We start from the raw sequence: 19,853 nt of genomic DNA, 5'->3' as shown, positions 1-19,853 counted from the left end.
CCACCCCCCCCCCCCGCCCCCCCCACCTCCGTCCTGGTCTTGGACACACAAGACGGCAGGGGGCTGGAAGGAGGCGGCCATGCAGCCACGGGCAGAGGGTGACGTCCCTGTGGTCGCAGGTACTGCCCCGAGTGCCGGATCGACTCCAGCGAGGTGGTGCAGGCAGGCGAGAAGCTGAAGGAGAGTAAGAAGAAGGCGAAGATGGCGTCGGCCACGTCGTCCTCGCAGCGGGACTGGGGCAAGGTGAGGGGCCCCCGCGCCCCGTGCACCCCTGCCGCCCCTCACCACCCCCCGCGGCCGTTCACGCTGCTCTCCCCTCTGTTTTGGAATGGACAGGGCATGGCGTGCGTGGGCCGCACCAAGGAGTGCACCATCGTGCCGTCCAACCACTTCGGCCCCATCCCGGGCATCCCCGTGGGCACCATGTGGAGGTTCAGAGTCCAGGTACCTGCAGACGTCGGGCCCCGGGGCTCGGCCGACGGGCGCTGGCCTTCTAGGAGGAGCCCCTCCTCTGGGGAGGGCTATCCCAAGGGCAGGAGGCTGGGGATTCACGCCAGGTCCTTCCCTGGTGTGGCTCGGACTCGGTCTCTCGGGGGCAGAGGTTCTCATAACAGGAGTGATGCTTTCAGTGGAAGAGTCAGGCGCTGGCTCCAAAGGCGGGAGCGAGGAGGGCCGTCGCGCAGCGGCCGGTCCAGGAGGTGCCACTTACTTCTCGGTGGTGTTCACAGGTCAGCGAGTCTGGGGTCCATCGACCTCACGTGGCAGGCATCCACGGCCGGAGCAACGATGGGGCGTACTCCCTGGTCCTGGCTGGAGGGTATGAGGATGACGTGGTGAGTGTGGGGAGCTGGTTTTGTTTTTATGTAATTGTGGCAAATACTCAACGTAAAACTTAACCATCTTAATTATCTTTAAGAGCACAGCTCAGTGACATTAAGCACATTCACATTGTTGTGCAACCATTCCCACGGTCCATCTCCAGAACTTTCTCGTCTTCCCAAACTGAGACTCTGTCCCCAGGGAATGCTGACTCTCCATCCCCTTCCCCAGCCCCTGTCCTTACCATCTACTTCCTGTCTCTGTGGATCTGATTTCTCTAGGGACCTCCCGTGAGTGGAATCACAGTATTCGTCCTTTTGTGTCTGGATTATCTCACTGAGCATCATGTCCTCAAGGTCCATCCACGGTGTAGCGTGTGTCAGAATCTCATTCTTCCTTTTTAAGGCTTAACAATATTCCAGTGTGTGGACGGACCACATTTTTATTTATCCAGTCATGCATCAGTGGATGCCTGGGTTGTTTCCACATTTTAGCTACTGTGAGTAATGCTATGAACCTGGATTTGCAAAAATCTCTTCAAGCCCCTGTTTCCAGTTCTTCTGGGTATAAAGAAGTGCGAATGCCGGATCATGTGGTGATTCAGTTTTTAGTTTGTTGAGGAACCTCCATACCGTTTTCCACAGCAGCTGCACCATTTTCCATCCCCACCAGCTGTGCACAGGGTTCCAGTTTCTCCACATTGTCACCGACACTTGTTATTATCTGTTTCTTTGGTAGTTGATCCTGACATCCTGGTTCTTTGACAGTTGACATCCTGACGGGTGTGTGTGGGTTTGTTTTGAGTGGGTCTCTCCTCTCCTCTGCGTGCGGGGTTCAGCCTGCCCCCCGTATCTGTTTCAGGACCACGGGAACTCGTTCACGTACACAGGTAGCGGTGGACGAGACCTTTCCGGTAACAAGCGGACTGCAGAACAGTCTTGTGATCAGAAACTCACCAACACCAACAGGTTTGCAGAATCGAGTGTTCCTGTTTCTTCACCAGCACATGTCTGTCTGCCTTGCCCTCTGGTTGCTTCACAGGGGAGGGGATGGGTCCCGTTTGGGGCTTTGATGTGCAGGAAGTTAGATTCCCATTAAGAGTGTGATGGAACGTAAGGACCACGAATGTCCATCTCCTCCCTACTCTGTCCACCTGTGAGTCATTCAGATGCACTGAAGCAAACGTTTCCCCCAAAAGGCCAGATAATAAACGTATTTGGCTTTGTGGGCCGCACGGTCTCTGTGGCAACCACTCAACTCTGCCGTCGTAGCACGTGAGCAGCCACAGAGCACGTGTAAAAGAGTGTGGACGGCTGTGTTCCAGTAGAACTTTATCTGCAGCACCACGAGGTGGGCAGGAGTTTGCTGAGCCTCAATTACAGGATGGGGTAAAGCATAAACAGCATCACAGAGCCCAAAGGAAAAGACAGAGATTTGATGACCTAAGTATTATAAATTACACCAATAAAACCCATACGTACAATGAAAAGGCAGGTGACTCCTGGGGGAAAAGTCTGCCACAAACATGACACCTGATGATGGTTATGCCCTTATATGTAAAGAGCTGTGTTGCAAATCAATAAGAAAAACTAACAGAAAAAAGTAAAGGACATGCAAATCATTCTGCCAAGTAACGCAGATCTACAGTGGCCATGAAAATCTGTTCACCTTTAGTGATCAAAGAAATACACATTGAAGTAATGTTGAGGTACTATTTATTTACCCTGTAAAGTTGGCCCCAAATTCTCCAGTGTTGAGAAATGCCAAGGCATAGACTAGCGTTCCACTGTTGGTAGAAATACAAATTGGTATTTCTTACTTTCCAGAAAGCTCTTTGCCTAAATATCTTTTTTAAAAAAAGAGGGAAGGGTTCATTTTCGTGCATGTATTAGTCTAGTAGAATATTTCAATTTCACTAGCCATTTAAAAAATCTCATTTTTGGGACTTCTCTGGTGATCCAGTGGTTAAGACTCCGTGCTTCCACTGGAGGGGGCGCGGGTTCGATCCCTGGTTGGGGAACTAAGATCCCGCATGCCACGTGGTGCAGCCAAGAAAAAAAAAAAAAATCTCATTTTCGGAGGAGATTTAACAGTGTGAGGAACTGCTCGTGAGCAGTGGTAAAAGTCTGGACTTAAAACGCTAAGAAATCCGTTCTTTAACAACTGCCATCTGCACGGGAGAACAGCTGTGCGGTGGCAGCTCTCTTTCTTGCTCACCTGAGGAAGGTGGCGGCGTTACATCAGATGCGGAGCTGACCTCCGGTCCACCGACCCCAGGCCTCTGTGCCCTTTGTCGGGACAGGCCTGCCGGCCCAGCCCGCGTTTGTGTGCCACCTGCTTTCTCCTGGGTGACGTCTTCCCCCACATCGTGTTAGTGTCCTGTGGCTCGAGTAACAAAACACCGCAAACTGGGTGGTTTAGAGCAACAGGAATTTATTCTTGCCTCATTCTGGAGGCCCGGAGTCCAAAGTCAAGGTGCCTCGGGGCCATCCTCCATTTGGAACCTCCAGGGGAGGGTCCTTCCTTGGTGTCCCTTGGCTTGTAGATGTGACACACTCCAGCCCCTGCCTCATGGGGCCCTGTCCCCTGTGTGTCTGTTTTCTTTCTTCTTTTTTAATTTATTTTCTTTTAGTTTTAATTTTTATTTTATTTATTTATTATTTTTTTAAAAATAAATTTATTTATTTTTGGCTGCGTTGGGTCTTCGTTGCTGCGTGCGGGCTTTCTCTAGTTGCGGCGAGCGGGGGCTACTCTTCGTTGTGGTGTGCAGGCTTCTCATTGTGGTGGCTTCCCTTGTTGCGGAGCACAGGCTCTGGGTGTGCGGGCTTCAGTAGTTGTGGCTCACGGGCTCAGTAGTTGTGGCTTGCAGGCTCTAGAGCGCAGGCTCAGTAGTTGTGGTGCACGGGCTTAGTTGCTCTGTGGCCTGTGGGATCTTCCCGGACCAGAGCTCGAACCCGTGTCCCCTGAATTGGCAGGCAGATCCTTAACCACTGTGCCACCAGGGAAGTCCTAGTTTTTATTTTTTAAAAATTTTCTTCTTTTTTTTTGGGCCATGTCATGGTGCGGCTTGTGGGATGTGGGATCTTAGTTCCCTGACGTGGGATCGAACCCGGGCCCTCGACAGTGAGAGCGCTCAGTCCTAACCACCAGGGAACTCCCTCAGTTTCCCTTTCCTTATATGGACACCGGTCACTGGGTTCAGGGCCCACCCTAATCCATTCTGACTGCCTCCGAACTTGACTTCATCTGCAAGCACCGTCTTTCCAAAGAAGGTCACATGTTCACGGGGCCGGGGGCTTGGGACGCGACCCCCTCTCTCTGGGGGACGCAGTCCAGCGTTTGGGCCCGGCTCTCCCCGCAGGGCGCTGGCTCTGAACTGCTTTGCCCCCATCAACGACCTCAAAGGGGCCGAGGCCAAGGACTGGCGGTCTGGGAAGCCGGTCCGGGTGGTGCGGAACGTCAAGGGCCGCAAGCACAGCAAGTACGCCCCCATCGAGGGCAACCGGTACGACGGCATCTACAAGGTGAGTGGGGGCCCCCGTGCCTGCCCCCCGCCCCTGGCCCCCAGGTCACTGACCCCGCGCTTCTTCCCACAGGTCGTGAGGTACTGGCCCGAGAAGGGCAAGTCCGGCTTCCTGGTGTGGCGCTTCCTCCTGCGCAGGGATGACATCGAGCCGGGGCCCTGGACCAAGGAGGGGAAGGACCGGATCAAGAAGCTGGGGCTGACCATGCAGGTGCGTCCGGGCCTGCGCTCGCAGCTGGAGCTCGCGCCCGGGGCCTGGGGCGGGGAGCGTCTGAGCGAGCAGCCATGCTCTCTGGGGTTTTTCTCATCCCGGACGATTTCCAGGCTGTGAGCTGGTGACACCTCGCTGGCTGTACCATCCGTGTCCTTCAGCCAGTGGATATAGGGGAGGGGTGGCTTGGGCAGGTTTGCGTCTTTGCTTTCGTGATGTTAGAGCTGAGAGCTGGGCTTCCTTATCTGAGCTGTGTTCCAAGAGCTTATCCGAAACCAATCTGGAGTCCAGTCTCCTCTCTCTTGGCCAGTCCCCTCCCATCCCATCTTCTCCTCCCCCTCTTCCCTGTCTTTTTTTGTTTTTTTGGGTTTTTTTTGGCCGCACCTTGCAGCATGCAGGATCTCCCTGACCAGGGATTGAACCTGTGCCCTCTTCATTGAAAGGCGGAGTCTTAACCACTGGGCCGCCAGGGAAGTCCCCCATCTCTCTTTCTCCTCTCTGTCCATCACCCCTCCCTACCCCAAAAGCAGACAAACCAATAAAACTGGTCTAAATATAGAATAGGGCAAGGTCTAAATGTAAAGATAAGGTGGACTGATCCCCCGGAGCAATCACTCACCTCTTTATAGCAGCAGAATCTTCAAGAGTTCACCCCGTGCCTGCAGAATACGGCTTTTTTGCACTATAATTATGGTGTTTTCTGTTCCTCCTGGTGATCCGCTTTCCAGCTGATAAGTCGTGGTGGGACTATTTAAGGAATCTTAATTGCTGTTGAGAGTCTGATAGCACCTACCCCCCTGGGAGGCCACATAGAGTTTGCCTTTTGAACACACTGGTTGTTCCACAGGGAATTTTATTTTATTTTATTTTATTTAGTTATTTATTTTTTCATTTTTTATTTTTTAACATCTTTATTGGAATATAACTGCTTTACAATGGTGTGTTAGTTTCTGCTTTATAACAAAGTGAATCAGCTATACATATACATATATCCCCATATCTCCTCCCTCTTGCGTCTCCCTCCCTCCCACCCTCCCTATCCCACCCCTCTAGGTGGACACAAACACAGGGACGTTTAGAAGCGGAGGAACTGGGGAGAGACAGCCATGGGTCAGGCACGTCACTGTTTGGTGGGAGGAGGATTTTTTATTTAGAACTTAAGTCTTCATCGCAAGTTTGTATTGCTAGAAAAGCTTGAGGGTTTCTTGATGAAACATTGGAGAATCGGATGTGGTTGTAGGTGCCTTAGAACCCCATTTCTAATTAGATGATGCCTGATGGGGCTCAGAGGGGTCCAAGACCCATGAGAATCGGGTTGTGGAGCTAAGGCCCTAGGCCAGTGGTGGGTAAACGAAGTCTTCCTGGGGCCCAGCCACGCCCATTCAATCCCACAGGAGCTGGGCCGGCTTTCGTCCCCACGGAGCCCGAAACTTTTACTACCTGGCCCCTGGCTGGAAATGTTTGCCAACTTCTCATCGAAATGGAAAGATACTAAGACTGTCTTGGGAATTCCCTGGCCGTCCAGTGGTTAGGACTCGGCGCTTTCACTGCTGAGGCCGAGGGTTCAATCCCAGGTCAGGGAACCAAGATCCTACAAGCCGCGTGGAACGGCCAGAAAAACCCAAAAAATAAAACAAAAGGAAAAAAGACTGTCTTCTTTGCTTGATCTGATGGCGGGCCTCTACCGTGCGTTATCTCGCGTTATCTCGCTCACGGCCGCTGTGCCATTAATGCTTGTTCCTGTGGGTTTCTGAGCTTAGTTACTGCTCCAGAGTTAAGTTGGTGGAGGCCTCTGAGCTGAGGCCAAGGGAGCACAGAGTCTGTCTCTGGGGCCCGGCTGGGGACCGGGGAGGGGTGACCGTCCTGTCTTCTCCTCCTCGCAGTACCCGGAAGGCTACCTGGAGGCCCTGGCCAGGAGGGAGAAGGAGAAGGAAAACAGCAAGAGGGCAGCCCTGGAGAAGGAGGAGGACGGGGAGGAGGGCTTCCCGTCCCCCAGGAAGGGCAAGCGGAAAAGCAAGTCGGCTGGTGGGTGTCTCCGCGGCCGTTCTCATACTCGGGACCCATCCTCGTGTGCGGGGGGGTGGGGGGGCCTCCACCCTCACCCGCCCTGCTCTGTCCCAGGAGGCGACGGGTCCTCGCGAGGGGCACCCAAGAAGACCAAGGTGGAGCCCTACAGCCTCACCACCCAGCAGAGCAACCTCATCAAGGAGGACAAGAGCAACACAAAGCTGTGGACGGAGATCCTGAAGTCGCTCAAGGACGGGCCGGTGAGCCCCCCTACCCTCCCCCAGGCCTGGCCGGGGCCTCTTTCTTTCCATTGTGATAAAATAGAGAAGACATGAAACTGACCATCTGAACTATTTAAAGTGCACAGCTCAGTGGCATTAAGCCTGTCGTGCAACCATCCCCACCATTGTCTCCAGCACTTTCTCATCTTCCCAAACTGAGACTCTGTCCCCATGAAACGCTGACTCCCCAGCCCCTCCCCCACCATCTACTTTCTGTCTCAGTGGATCTGACTCCTCTAGGGACCTCACATGAGTGGAATCAGACAGTGTGTGTCCTTCTGTGTCTGGTTTCTCTCACTGAGCATCATGTCCTCAGGGTCCATCCGTGTTGTGGCAGGCGTCAGACTCTCCTTCCTTTTTAAGGCTGCGTAATATTCCGCTGTAAGATGGAATTTGTTTATCCATCATCTCTCAGTGGGCACTTGGGTTGCTTCCAGCTTTTGGCTGTTGTGAACAGTGCTGCAGTGACCACAGGTGTGCACGTCTCTGCGGCCCTGTCTTCAGTTCTCTTGGGCGTAAACCCAGAAGTGGGATTGCCGGATCATAAGGTCATTCTGTGTTCAAATGTCTGAGGAACCGCCAAACCGGTGCTGTCTTTTCTTTGATCCTCCTGCCTTAGTGGGGTGAGTGACATTGATGGGTCACTGGAAGTGAGTGGCTCAGCGTCCTCTGGCTGCCCCTGCCTGGTGGGGATTGGCTCTCCATGGCTCACGGTCAGGATCAAACCCAGATCCTCTGAGCCCCAGGCGAGCGGCCCGTTGCTGCTGACGTCCTCTCCTTCTGGACTTTTCCTCCTGGTCATCCCATTGCACGGCCTCTGCCCTTGTGGGTTTCTCTTTGGGGAAGTACCTTCCACCCCAGCCCTCCTGGCTCAGTCTCCCTCCGGCATGAAATCACTGTGGCTGCCCTAACAAGTGAGCCTTTAGGGGTAAAATCCAAGTGTGGGCAGGGCTGGTCCTTCTGGAGGCTCCAGGGGAACATCGGTTCCCGCCTTTTCCAGCTTCTAGAGGCGCCGCATCCCTGGATCGCGGCCCCTCCTCCATCCTCACAGCCAACAGTGCAGCATCTCCCATCTCTCTCTGCTTCTGACCCTCCCGCCTCCCTCTTACAAGGACCCTGTGATGACGCTGGGCTTCCCGGGGAAGCCAGGGTCATCCCTGTCTCAAGGGCCTTAACCCCACCTGCAAAGTCCCCTCTGCCCCATGAGGTGACAGGTCCACAGGTCCCGGGATTCGAACGTGGACATCTTAGGAGGCTGTGATTCAGCCGCCCCCCCGTCCTTCGGGTCTCTCTGCTGACAGGTCACCTTCTCCACGGGGGGACTCTGACCGCCCTCCTTCTGGGGCTCCCTGCTGTCCTTTCCCCAGCACTGCTGTGACCTTTCTGTCTCTCACCTGCTTAATCTCTGGTCTTCCCCGCTGGGCCCCATGCTCCAAGAAGGCAGGCGTTTCTCTGTCTCATCCGCCACTGGAGCCCGGGGTCTGAGCAGCGGGCGGCAGGCAGGCGGTGCCGTGTGTCGCAGGGCTGGGCTCTGTGCCGAGAGAAGCGCTGATGGACTGCGGTCTTGATCTCCAGCCTGCGTGTGCTCCGGTGCCAGAGGATGAGATTCGGGCCAGGGCGAGGGCTAAGCAGGGAACCTGGGGACCCGTCGTGCTCATTCACTCTGGGGAACCGAGCCTTTGCCGGGCTCATGCACCCTCTCCTCTGCTTCCAGAAATTCCTGAGCAAAGTAGAGGAGGCGTTCCAGTGTATTTGTTGCCAGGAGCTGGTGTTCCGCCCGATCACAACCGTGTGCCAGCACACCGTGTGCAAGGTGAGTGGGCACTGAGGGCCCTGGACGGGAGGTCCTGGAGGGGCGATCGGACCCCTGCTGCCAACCTGGGCTTGCCGGTTTTGCTTCTGCACCTCCCGCCCCCGGCCCTTCGAGGGGCTTGAGGGTCTCTTTTCCGGGCGGCCTGGGTTACAGTAGCACCCCAGCCTTAATCACAGGCGCCCATCACTCGCTCCCTGCTCCCCACCCTCCTGGTGCCCCGGAATCCAACGCCAACTCCTCGCCCAGCCACTGCCCACCCTGCCATCGTCCCGAACCTCCAGCCACACCGGCCCTCTGCTGTGCCTTCAACAGGTTGGCGCCTGCTTTCCTTCGGGGCCACACACTGGTCTGGTCCTCTCCAGCCTCTTAGATGCCTGGAGGTCCGGTGTGGGAGAGGATGGGCTATTGTCCTGGCCTGGGATCTGGTCATACTAAATGATTAAGTGGGCCGGGCTGGAGAGGCATGAGGCGCTTATCCCCTAGAGGAGCAGGGAGGAAGGCTTCCTGGAGGAGGTGGCATTAACCTGCCACCTGAGGTGGGCCTTGGGGCAGCATCCCAGGTAGGCAGAGTGACCTGTGCAGAAGCTTAGACCCACAGGCATGTTGGAGTAGCCAAGGCCTGTTGGGGACAAGGGCAGGGGAGGGGGGCCCGGTGGCGGGGCTGGAGGGCTCTGGCCAGTGGTCAGTCTTAGGAGGGAAACAGTACCCGATCTGATGCTTTTGAAAAGAGATTGGGAGGGGCTGAGATTGGGCCAGACCAGGGTCTCTCCCCAAGCATTGCTGACGTTTGGGGCCGGATCGTTCTCTGTCGTGGGGTGAACGACACCAGAGCGAACACACCAGGGGATGTCCTGGGTGCTGGGGGGCTGAGCAGCATCCGAGGCCCCTCCCACTCGGTCCCAGGGGTCCCCCAACTTGGGAAGTGCTGGTCTGCGTGTATGGTGTCTTTGCAGTGCCTTCTGGCCAGAGTCGGTCAGTAGGAACTCATGGGCAGTGCAGGCACGTAATTTAGAAGGGACTGTCCCTGCCTCCCGGTCACCCTGGGTCTCTGAGCTGCTCTCTCGCCTCGGGGCCGTCTCGGTCCAGGGCGTCGGGTCACTTATCAGACCAGGGGAGGGACTCTGAGAACATGGGCACTTGGGCAGCACTCGTGCCACGTGGCCTGACCGAGGTCCTTCAGCTGTGTGGCCGGGAGAGACGCCCCTGGGTGTCCGAGGCCGTGTGGAGCCCGAGGGGGCTCAGAGGCTTGGCAGAGCGGGGTGAGAACACATCGTCGGGGTCGGCAGTGTGGCTTTGACCCCCAGCTTTGCCCTTTCTGGCCGTGTGACCTTGGAAAGCCTGTAACCGTGCTGAGCCCCTTTGCCCCGTGGAAAGGGGCATTGCAGCACCCTTCTGGCTCTGAGGTGTACCCGGCCAGCACGCAGCCGGACACTGAGACGCGGGGCGCGTGCGAGGTCAGGCCGAGCGGCTCAGGGAGTCACCACACCTGCGGCCGCCGTGCCGCCGGTGCGAAGGAGGTGGCCCTGGTGAGTGCGTGTCTGTCCTGGGCATCCTCACGACTGTCGTTCGTCTCCAGTGAGCTCAGCGTCTGAGGGGCTGTGGGGAAATGGCTTTGACCCTCCACCCTGACGTCCCAGCGTTTGATGTTGTTTTTACTCTATTAAAATATTTTTACTGTGGTAATATACAGATAACATAACCTTTACCGTTTTAACTATTTTTTAGGTGCACAGCTCAGTGGCATTAAGTACATTCACATTGTTGTGCAACTGTCCCCACCATCCACCTACAGAACTTTCTCATCCTCCCAAACTGAAACTCTGTCCCCATGAAACACTCACTCCCCAGCCCCTCCCCCAGCCCCTGGCCCCCAACCATCTACTTCCTGTCTCTGTGGAGCTCACTCTCTAGGGACCTTGCATGAGTGGAATCAGACAGTATCTGTCCTTCTGTGTCTGGTTTCTCTCACTGAGCATCGTGTTCAGGCTCATCCATGTCGTCACGTGTGTCAGAACCTCTTTCCTTTTGAAGGCTGAGTCACGTGGCAGCGTGTGGATGGACCACACTGTGTTTAGCCATCATCCGTGGATGGACTCTTGGTGTTTCCACCTCTTGGCCATTGTGAATCGTGCAGTGGTCCAGAACCTGATTCTGAACCCAAGTCTTAATGTGTTGAGCAGAAAGCACTACCTCTTGTGCCTGGGATCAGGCTATAGACTTTATATTGGAAAAGAACACAGGAGTTGTTTTTTTGTTTTTGTTTTTTGTCTTTGTTGTATTTTTTTGACTGTGCTGGGTCTTCGTTGCTGTGCTTGCACTTTCTCTAGTTGTGGCGAGCGGGGGCTACTCTTTGTTGTGGTGCACGGGCTTCTCATTGTGGTGGCTTCTTTTGTTTCAGAGCACGGGCTCTAGGAGCGCGGGCTCAGTAGTTGTGGCGCACAGGCTTAGCTGCTCCGCGGCGTGTGGGATCTTCCCGGACCAGGACTCGAACCCGTGTCCCCTGCATTGACAGGTGGATTTTTAACCACTGGACCACCAGGGAAGTCCAGGAATTTTTAAAAATAGGGATCAGAAGCAGCCGCCTGCATCCAGCGGTAGCGTGCCGTGGCAGCAGCAGGTTTTCACCAGCTTGGTGTTGCCCCTCACCCAGCTGCCTGGCTCCATCCTTCAGGTGTGTGCGCCTGTGCGGGTACCTGCTCCCCGTGGCGTCTTCGGCCTGTTGCTCCGACGGGGAGGTAGGGCCCGTCAGCCTCACAGCTCGGGCTCCACCTGGCTCTTCCCCTGGCATCGCTGGGTTGACAAGTGGGTTTGAACCCAGAAGTCTGGCTCAGCGTCCAGACTCCCTCCTTCCTCCCTCTCCTCCCGTCTTCTCACCGACACATGTTCATTGAGCATCTCCTCTGGGTTGGGTCCTGTGCTTGGTGCCGGGAGATTCCGGGAGACACAGCCCCCATCTTGGGGAGTGTCTGGTGTGTTACACGCCAGCAGGTTAGTCGACAAGATGATTCCAGAAGGCGGAAGGTGCTGTTTTGAAAGCAGACAGGGTGAGGTGAGGCGGGGATGTTCCAGGGCCTTCGAGGAGGGGTCCTCTGAGGAGGGGACTTGAGCCGAGGCACGGGTGACGAGAGAGCCAGGGCGTGGACCTGTCAGGTGGTGTGACCTGCAGGTACAGGGGCCTGGTGGCCGGGATGACCTTGGAGTCTTTTTTTTTTTTTTTGGCCACACTGCTCGGCTTGTGGGATCTTAGTTCCCTGACCAAGGATTGAACCCGCGCCCATAGCAGTGAAAGTGCGGAGTCCTAACCACTGGACCACCAGGGAATTCCCTGGAGACCTTGGAGTCGTTGAGCCTGGGGCAGCTGGGCTGGTGATGGGCAGCCAGCAGTGGCAAGTGAGACTGAGGGTCAGGAGGGGCCTCTGGGCTCCCGACACCGCCCCGGGGGGACCGTGGGTGGCCAGGAGCACCTCTCACCACCCGCTCTCCCACAGGATTGCCTGGACAGGTCCTTCAGGGCCCAGGTGTTCAGCTGCCCGGCCTGCCGCTATGACCTGGGCCGGAGCTACGCCATGCACGTGAACCAGCCACTGCAGGCTGTCCTTAACCAGCTCTTCCCTGGCTACGGGAGCGGACGGTGATCCTCAAGCACTTCTCGCCGGGTGTTTTTTTAAAAAAACATTATCGGGGGGGGGGTGTCTGTGGCCCCCATTTTATTTTTAGTGAGCTTAACTTAAACATGTAGTTTTTCCTCCACTCCCTAAAAAAAAAAAAGCCTCGTCTTCCCGGTTTGGTCTTTTTTTTTTTTTTTTTTTTTAATCTATAAAATTTTCAGGAATTTGTATTATGGCTCAAAGGAAGGAAGAAAGTCGGACTTCTCCGTGTTTTTATTTTGGTTTTAAAAATAAATAAATTAAAAGCCTGCAATTTATCAGCGGAAAAAAAAAAACCCTAAAAACGAAAAAACAAACAAAAAAAAAATTGTTTTTCTTCTGAGGATGGAATTAGAAACAACTTGGCGTGAAGGCCACTGAAATTCCCAGCATCAGGTTCTCAGCTGTTCTGGCCGCCGACTCGCAAGACGGCGCTGGGCTGCCTAGAACAATCTTTTCAAGGTTGGTGGGTCAGGCCCCCAGAGGTGAAATCCCGCCTGGCGGTGGCCCTGGGTGTGGTGTTGGCCCTGCGTCGCCGGCAGGAAAGTGTTCAAAGGAAAAGCGGAGAGGTCCCTTTGGGCACAGTTGAACCCCCCACCTCCAAGCCATCCCCCAACGGGCTGCTTCCGCGTCCCCACCAGCCACCCAAGCAGAGAGCTGGGGCCACACTGAAGCTACCTCCGCTGGACTCTTTCCCTCCATGGGGGCCGATGGGCGGCCCAGCGACGTCCCCTCTGGACGCCACGGAAGCAAACGCCTGGGGCCACGTTCAAGTGCCTTTGGTCCCTCCTTCCTTCTTCAACGCGGTGCTCTTTCTCAGCACTGAATTGTTGACAGTGCCAACCGGAATCTCAAACTGTGGTCCTCCAGCGCCTCCCTGGGGACCCCGGGTGAGCGAGTGGGGACGATGGGACTTTTGTCGATCCTCAAAGTTGAATTTTCAACTCGCCAATTGGGAATTACAAGAGGGAAACTTTAAAAAAAAAACAAAAAAAAACACCTTTTCTAAATGAAATTTTTTTTGTAGTTACTGTACATGTACCGAGAAAGCTAATAACTTAGGGTTTGGTTGTGTTTTTTTGGGGGGGGGGAGTTTTGTGTTTTTTGGAATGATTTGTTAATGTTTCTAACTTGACCAAAGTTTGCAGCTTATACCTCAACAGAACAGGGATATTTTAAATCACATAACTGCAGACAAACTGGAGCGATATCGTTTTAAAAGTTTCTCTTTTTTTCCTTATTATTAGGTGCTTAATGTATTAGGAATAAACGACGAAATCCTGTGTAGGCTTTTTTTATGAAGTTCAATATTCTCTGTCCAGGTTTTAGATTCTCAGAATAAATGCCTTTTACAGATGCATTTGGTTGTGTCTTCTATTTGCAAAGTGCTTTGTAGCCCACCAGGCACTTTTATAGCTAGTAACACATTTTCTCCTTACAAAACCCCCCCGAGTCAGACTAGGCAGGTGGCATCGTTCCCACTTTGCAGATGAGAAAACTGAGGCCCACAAGGTCCAAGTGACGTGCAGCGGTCCATAGGGGCCAAACCAGGCCTTCTGGCTTGGAGCCAGACGTCACTTAGTGTCACCAAGGTGGGTGGCACTGTCCCCATTTACATTAGAAGAAACAGAGGCTGTTGTGGTCCCCCACTAGGAGACTGGCTCTGCCTTGAGTGGGTGTCAGCAGCCTGAATCATCAACTAAGGAGCTCCTTGACCCCAGGGGGCCCTCTGCAGGCCTGGGGAGATGGGGGTACATGGGGGTGTGGAGGCTGGTGACCTGAAATGCTGTTTCCAGCAGGAGTCAGAGGCCAAGGATGAGGCAAGGGTTTTTTTTAATTTTTTTAATTAATTTTTATTGGAGTATGGTTGCTTTACAATGGTGTGTTAGCCTCCGCTGTGCAACAAAATGAATCAGCCACACACATACAGATATCCCCTCCCTTTTGGATTTCCCTCCCATTTACCACAGTGCATTAGGCAGAGTTCCCTGTGCTATACAGCATGTTCCCATCATTTGTCTATTTTATACATAGTATCAGTAGTGTATATGTGTCAATCCCAGTCTCCCAGTTCCTCCCACCCCACCCCTTTCCCCCTTGGTATCCATACATTTGTTCTCTACATCTGTGTCTCCATTTCTGCTTTGCAAATAAGGTCATCTATACCATTTTTCTCGATTCCACATATGTGTGTTATTATACGGTATTTGCTTTTCTCTTTCTGACTTACTTCACTCTGTATGACACTCTCTAGGTCCATCCACGTCTCTACAGATGACCCAATTTCATTCCTTTTTATGGCCGAGTAATATTCCATTGTATATATGTACCACATCTTCTTTATCCATTCTTCTGTTGATGGACATTTAGGTTGCTTCCATGTCCTGGCTATTGTAAATAGTGCTGCAGTGAACATTGGGGTGCAAGTGTCTTTTTGAATTACGGTTTTCTCTGGGTATATGCCCAGTAGTAGGATTGCTGGGTCATATGGTAGTTCTGTTTTTAGTTTTTTAAGGAACCTCCATACTGTTCTCCATAGTGGCTGTATCAATTTACATTCCCACCAACAGTGCAAGAGGGTTCCCTTTTCCCCACACCCTCTCCAGCATTTATTGTTTGTAGATTTTTTGATGATGACCATTCTGACTGGTGTGAGGTGATACCTCATTGTAGTTTTGATTTGCATTTCTCTAATAATTAGTGATGTTGAGCATCTTTTCATGTGCCTCTTGGCCATCTGTATGTCTTCTTTGGAGAAATGTCTATTTAGGTCTTCTGCCCATTTTTTGATTGGGTTGTTTGTTTTTTTGATATTGAGCTGTATGAGCTGCTTGTATATTTTGGAGATTAATCCTTTGTCCGTTGCTTTGTTTGCTAATATTTTCTCCCATTCTGAGGGTTGTCTTTTTGTCTCGTTTATGGCTTTTTTTTTTTGTTTTTTGTTTGTTGTTTCTTTCATTCTTTTTTTTGGCCATGCTGCATGGTTTGGCTTGCAGGATCTTAGTTCCCTGACCAGGCATCAAACTCATGCCCCCTGCAATAGAAGTGTGAAGTCCTAACCACTGGACCACCAGGGAATTCCCCAAGGATGAGGCAAGTTTAACAATCAACTCCAGGGAAGGTGATAGTGCTGAGTTCTGCAGATGCCATTACTCACACCAACCTGTCACTGGCACCTTGTACGGATGGTTAGACAATGACATGGGCAGATCTAATTTAAGAAACAGGGACTTCCCTGGCAGTCCGGTGGTTGGGACTTCGCCTTCCAATGCAGGGGACGCGGGTTTGATCCCTAGTCGGGGAACTAAGATCCCGCTTGCCTCGTGGCCAAAAAACCAAAATGTAAAACAGAAGCAATATTGTAGTGAATTCAATAAAGACTTTAAAAATGGTCCATGTCAAAAAAAATCTTAAAAAAAACAAGCACAATAAAGCTCTGCCTCTTTTGGACCTTCAAATATGTCAAGTGTGTCCTTGAAAACATTATGCTAAGTGAAAGAGGGCAATCACAAGATCGTATATGATATGATCTCATTCACATGAAATGCTCAACACAGGGATCTGTAGGGACAGAAAGCAGATTAGTGTAGCAATGCTTAGCCAGTAGGGAGGGAGAGGGGGTGGGAGCTAGAGGGTGCGGGGTTCTTTTTGGGGAGATGAAAATGTTCTAAATTTGGTGACGATTGCACATACCTGTGGATGTACTAAAATCCTTTGAACTGTACAGTATACGAGTTATATCTCAAAAAAAAATATCAAAGTGTGAACATGAAATAAAAATAGGAAAGCTGCCCAGCTATGAGGATCAGAGGAAACTCCATAAATGTCCCCAAGTGGGCCGCACACAGGGGCAGAACACCCTGAGGTGCGTTAATTGTGGAGATTGTGGAATTTTTTTGTTTCTCACATAAAAGTTAAGAACAATGTCATTGTTAAAAATGAGCAAACCCCAGAAAAGTGTATGTGCACTGCTATGCAGAAATAATCACAATGTAAGGTGTATTCATTTCCTGGTAGACTTTTGGTAGTTTTAATTTTTTTATAGCAGTTTTATTGAGATATATTGCACATGCCATAACACCTGCTTAAAGTATACAGTTCAGTGGGTTTTAGTATATTTGCACAGTTGTGCAATCATCACCTCTGTCTAGTTCCAGAATTTCATCCCCCCTCAAAAGAAGCCCGATCCCCATTAGCAGTCACTTCCCACCCCTCCCCAGCCTCTGGCAACCATTAACCTACTTTCTGTCTGGATTTGCCTGTTCTAGATGCTTCATATAAATAAATTCATACAACACATAGTTTTTTTGTGTCTGGCTTCTCTCACTGACCCTGGTGTTTTCAAGGTCCATCCAACGTTGTAGCAAGTGTCAGCACTTCACTCCTTTTTATGGCTGAGTAATATTCCAGGGTGTGGATGGACCACCTTTTAAAATCTACCTGGTTGGTTGTTTTTTTTTTTTTTTTTTCTTAGTGTAAAACTTCCTTCTCTCCCTCCACCCCATGTTATAAAATTAATACATAATCCCTTCAGAACATTTGGAAACTGAATATATGAAGAAAAAGCTAAAGCACATAGTCCTGCCCCCGAGAGGGTTAATATTTTTAGGCTTTATTTATACATGTGTGTTGGTACTGCAGCATTCAACCTCAGAACAACTGAGGCATAGACAGGTTAATTGGCTTACTCGAGGACATGGCAAAGCCATGGTACATATTTGTTTACAGATGTTTCTCCATGTATTTATTACTTTTTAAATATTTATTTATTTATTTGGTTGCGTGGGGTCTTAGTTGCAACAGGCGGGCTCCTTAGTTGTGGCATGCGAACTCTCGGCTGCAGCATGCATGTGGGATCTAGTTCCCTGACCAGGGATCGAACCCAGGCCCCCTGCATTGGGATCGAGGAGTCCTATCCACTGTGCTGCCGGGGAAGTCCCTCCAAGTATTTGTTTTATATACAAATTTAAAGAACGACATTAGGACAGTAGTGTATATACTATTTTGTGCCGGTTTTTCTTTTCTATTCAGTTCATTGATGGGGTAGCCCGCTTTGTCTAGCACCTAAACAAACACATGAGCCATGGTCTGGTGTTTACATTATGTGTCTGTGCTCATAAAAGTGAAACGTATACTACACATGTGTCTAGCAATATCTGCTTGGCGTGAAATGGAATGTTAGAATTCCTCCTCCAAATATATTTGTTTTCTAAAAAATTTTTTTTATTAAAAAAATTTTTAAAAAAATTTTTATGTTTATTTTGGCTGCACCACGTGTCTTGCAGGATCATAGTTCCCTGACCAGGGATTGAACCCCGGGCCACGGCGGCGAAAGTGCCGAGTCCTAACCATTGGACCACCAAGGATATACCCCCCAAATGTATTTCTAAAAATTTATTTTTTAGAGACATAGGAAGATCTAGGGACTTCCCTGGCAGTCCAGTGGTTAAGACTCTGCGCTTCCACTGCAGGGGGGCACGGGTTCGATCCCTGCTCAGGGAGCTAAGCCACAAGCCATGTGGTGCAGCCAAAAGATAAAAGTAAAGACATAGGAGGATCTATTTTTCTGTCCATCTCTATCTTTTATGCATCAGACTAGCCCATAAGCGGAAGCTGGAGGGGAGTTTTGGGAAAGCAGAGGAATGTGAAGAACAGTTACAAACGAGCTGGCCTTGGGTCATCTGAAGGCCAGTGCCAGAGGTCCTCCTGACCTTACTTAGGGACAGATGCCTGTGATTCCCAGCCCCAGCCCTTTGTGAGATCTGCACCTGTTTGCAAAGACTGGAAGATGATTAGTGAGTTGTTCTCAAGTTAATTTGTCCATTTGAAAATTCTGAGACTGAGTCCTTCCTGCTTTGCATAGGACACCTTTTAATTAAATGACAGTGATTATAGTTTTCTTTCCTAACATTTTGTTATGAAAACTCTCAAACGTAGAAAAGTTGAAAGGACTGTATGGTGAACCGTCAAATATACTTCCTGTTTGGATTCTACAATTGTGAAGTTTCTTAACATATAGATGGCATTTTAAAAAGTCCCCCTAAGAACCCTCCTACACTCTTGGTGGGAATGTAAATTGGTGAATTGGTGCACCACTGTGGTGAACAGTACGGAGGTTCCTTAAAAAGCTAAAAATAGAGTTACCATATGATCCAGCAATCCCACTCCTGGGCATATATCCAGAGAAAACTCTAATTGAAAATATACATGCACCCCTATGTTCATAGCAGCACTATTTACAATAGCCAAGACATGGAAGCAACCTAAATGTCCACTGACAGGTGAATGGATAAAGAAGATGTGGTACATATATACAATGGGATATTAACCATAAAAAAGAATGAAATAATGCCATTTGCAGCAACATGGATGGACCTAGAGATTCTCATACTGAGTGAAGTAAGCCAGACAAAGACAAATAACATATGATATCACTTATATGTGAAATCTAAAATATGATACAAATGAACTTATTTACAAAACAGAAACAGACTCACAGATTTAGAAAACAAATTTATGGTTACCAAAGGGAAAAGGGGGTGGGGGAGGGGTAAATTAGGAGTTTGGGATTAGCAGATACAAGCTATTATATATCAAATAAACAACAAGGTCCTACTGTATAGCACAGGAAACTATATTCAATATGCTGTAATAAACCATAATGGAAAAGAATATGAAAAAGAATATATATATATATTTATGTATGTATACACATTAAAACTGAATCATTTCGCTGTACACCAGAAACTAATATAACATTGTAAATCAACTGTACTGGAATTAAAAAAAAAAAAAGGAACTTGAGAAAAAATTATAAAAAGTCCCCCTAAGCAAAATTGGAAAGCTGACAACCTATTTAGGTCCCCCAATTAAAAAAAAAAAAAAAAATTCCAGAGTCGGTGAAATCCAAACACCTGGAATTCACTGTCTAACGGGGTTAACTGGGAAGTAGAGAAAAAAAAAGGCTTGGGGTAGGGGGCTTCCCATACGATTGCACTTTTGAGCCTATATTACTGCTACCAGATTACATTTCTGTCTTTCCCACGGGTTAGGGAGTTCCTTGGGAGCAGTTACTGGTTCCTACTTTTTAAGTTAAATTTTAACTGCTTGAGGGAATATCTGAATATGGCCCCATGACGATGTAAATCACCCTAGAGCAGATTAAACTCCTCACCAACTACACTTTTTACCAAGGTGGATCCCTCCTCTCCACAAAGATTTAGTTTACTCAGTTTGGGGATGGCCTTGTTCTGCGCGTTGCCACAGGTATGGGCTCTTAGAAACCACAGGACAGTTGCTCTGCGTTCCTTTCCATAACGGTATTGTTCAGAATTCTGGACCATTCTGCAGCTCTCCACATGGCTTGTAGGGGAATCATTCCATGACAGTACATGTAGATCTACCCCCTTTTCAATTGCTACATAGTTAAAAGTATTCCAGAGTACCCTGTGCCACAAGCTATTTATATAATCTGGAAACAGTTGTGTACAGCGCTGCAGCCGCATACTTGAACCAGGCAAGCTCCACGCTCCGGACCCTTTCTCAGGGTACA

At 50.5% G+C, this 19,853-nt stretch overlaps 1 protein-coding gene across 3 annotated transcripts in view; it reads left to right on the top strand.

Annotated features, from left to right (window-relative positions):
• The window catches only part of UHRF1 (ubiquitin like with PHD and ring finger domains 1), a 32,786-nt gene extending 19,125 nt beyond the window's left edge, over positions 1-13,661 (top strand). For all 3 annotated transcript variants that reach the window (XM_057541342.1, XM_057541343.1, XM_057541341.1), the window contains exons 8-17: positions 120-243; positions 337-444; positions 729-833; positions 1,681-1,787; positions 4,181-4,343; positions 4,416-4,553; positions 6,437-6,578; positions 6,675-6,820; positions 8,556-8,654; positions 12,143-13,661. In XM_057541342.1, coding sequence (XP_057397325.1) covers positions 120-243; positions 337-444; positions 729-833; positions 1,681-1,787; positions 4,181-4,343; positions 4,416-4,553; positions 6,437-6,578; positions 6,675-6,820; positions 8,556-8,654; positions 12,143-12,289 — 1,279 coding nt within the window. In that variant the 3' untranslated portion in view covers positions 12,290-13,661. The remainder of the gene's footprint in view (positions 1-119; positions 244-336; positions 445-728; positions 834-1,680; positions 1,788-4,180; positions 4,344-4,415; positions 4,554-6,436; positions 6,579-6,674; positions 6,821-8,555; positions 8,655-12,142) is intronic.
• Positions 13,662-19,853: the final 6,192 nt, after the last annotated feature.

Source organism: Balaenoptera acutorostrata, chromosome 2 (assembly GCF_949987535.1).
Source record: "Balaenoptera acutorostrata chromosome 2, mBalAcu1.1, whole genome shotgun sequence".
NCBI lineage: Eukaryota > Metazoa > Chordata > Mammalia > Artiodactyla > Balaenopteridae > Balaenoptera > Balaenoptera acutorostrata.
This window is presented reverse-complemented; position numbering and strand designations above follow the sequence as displayed.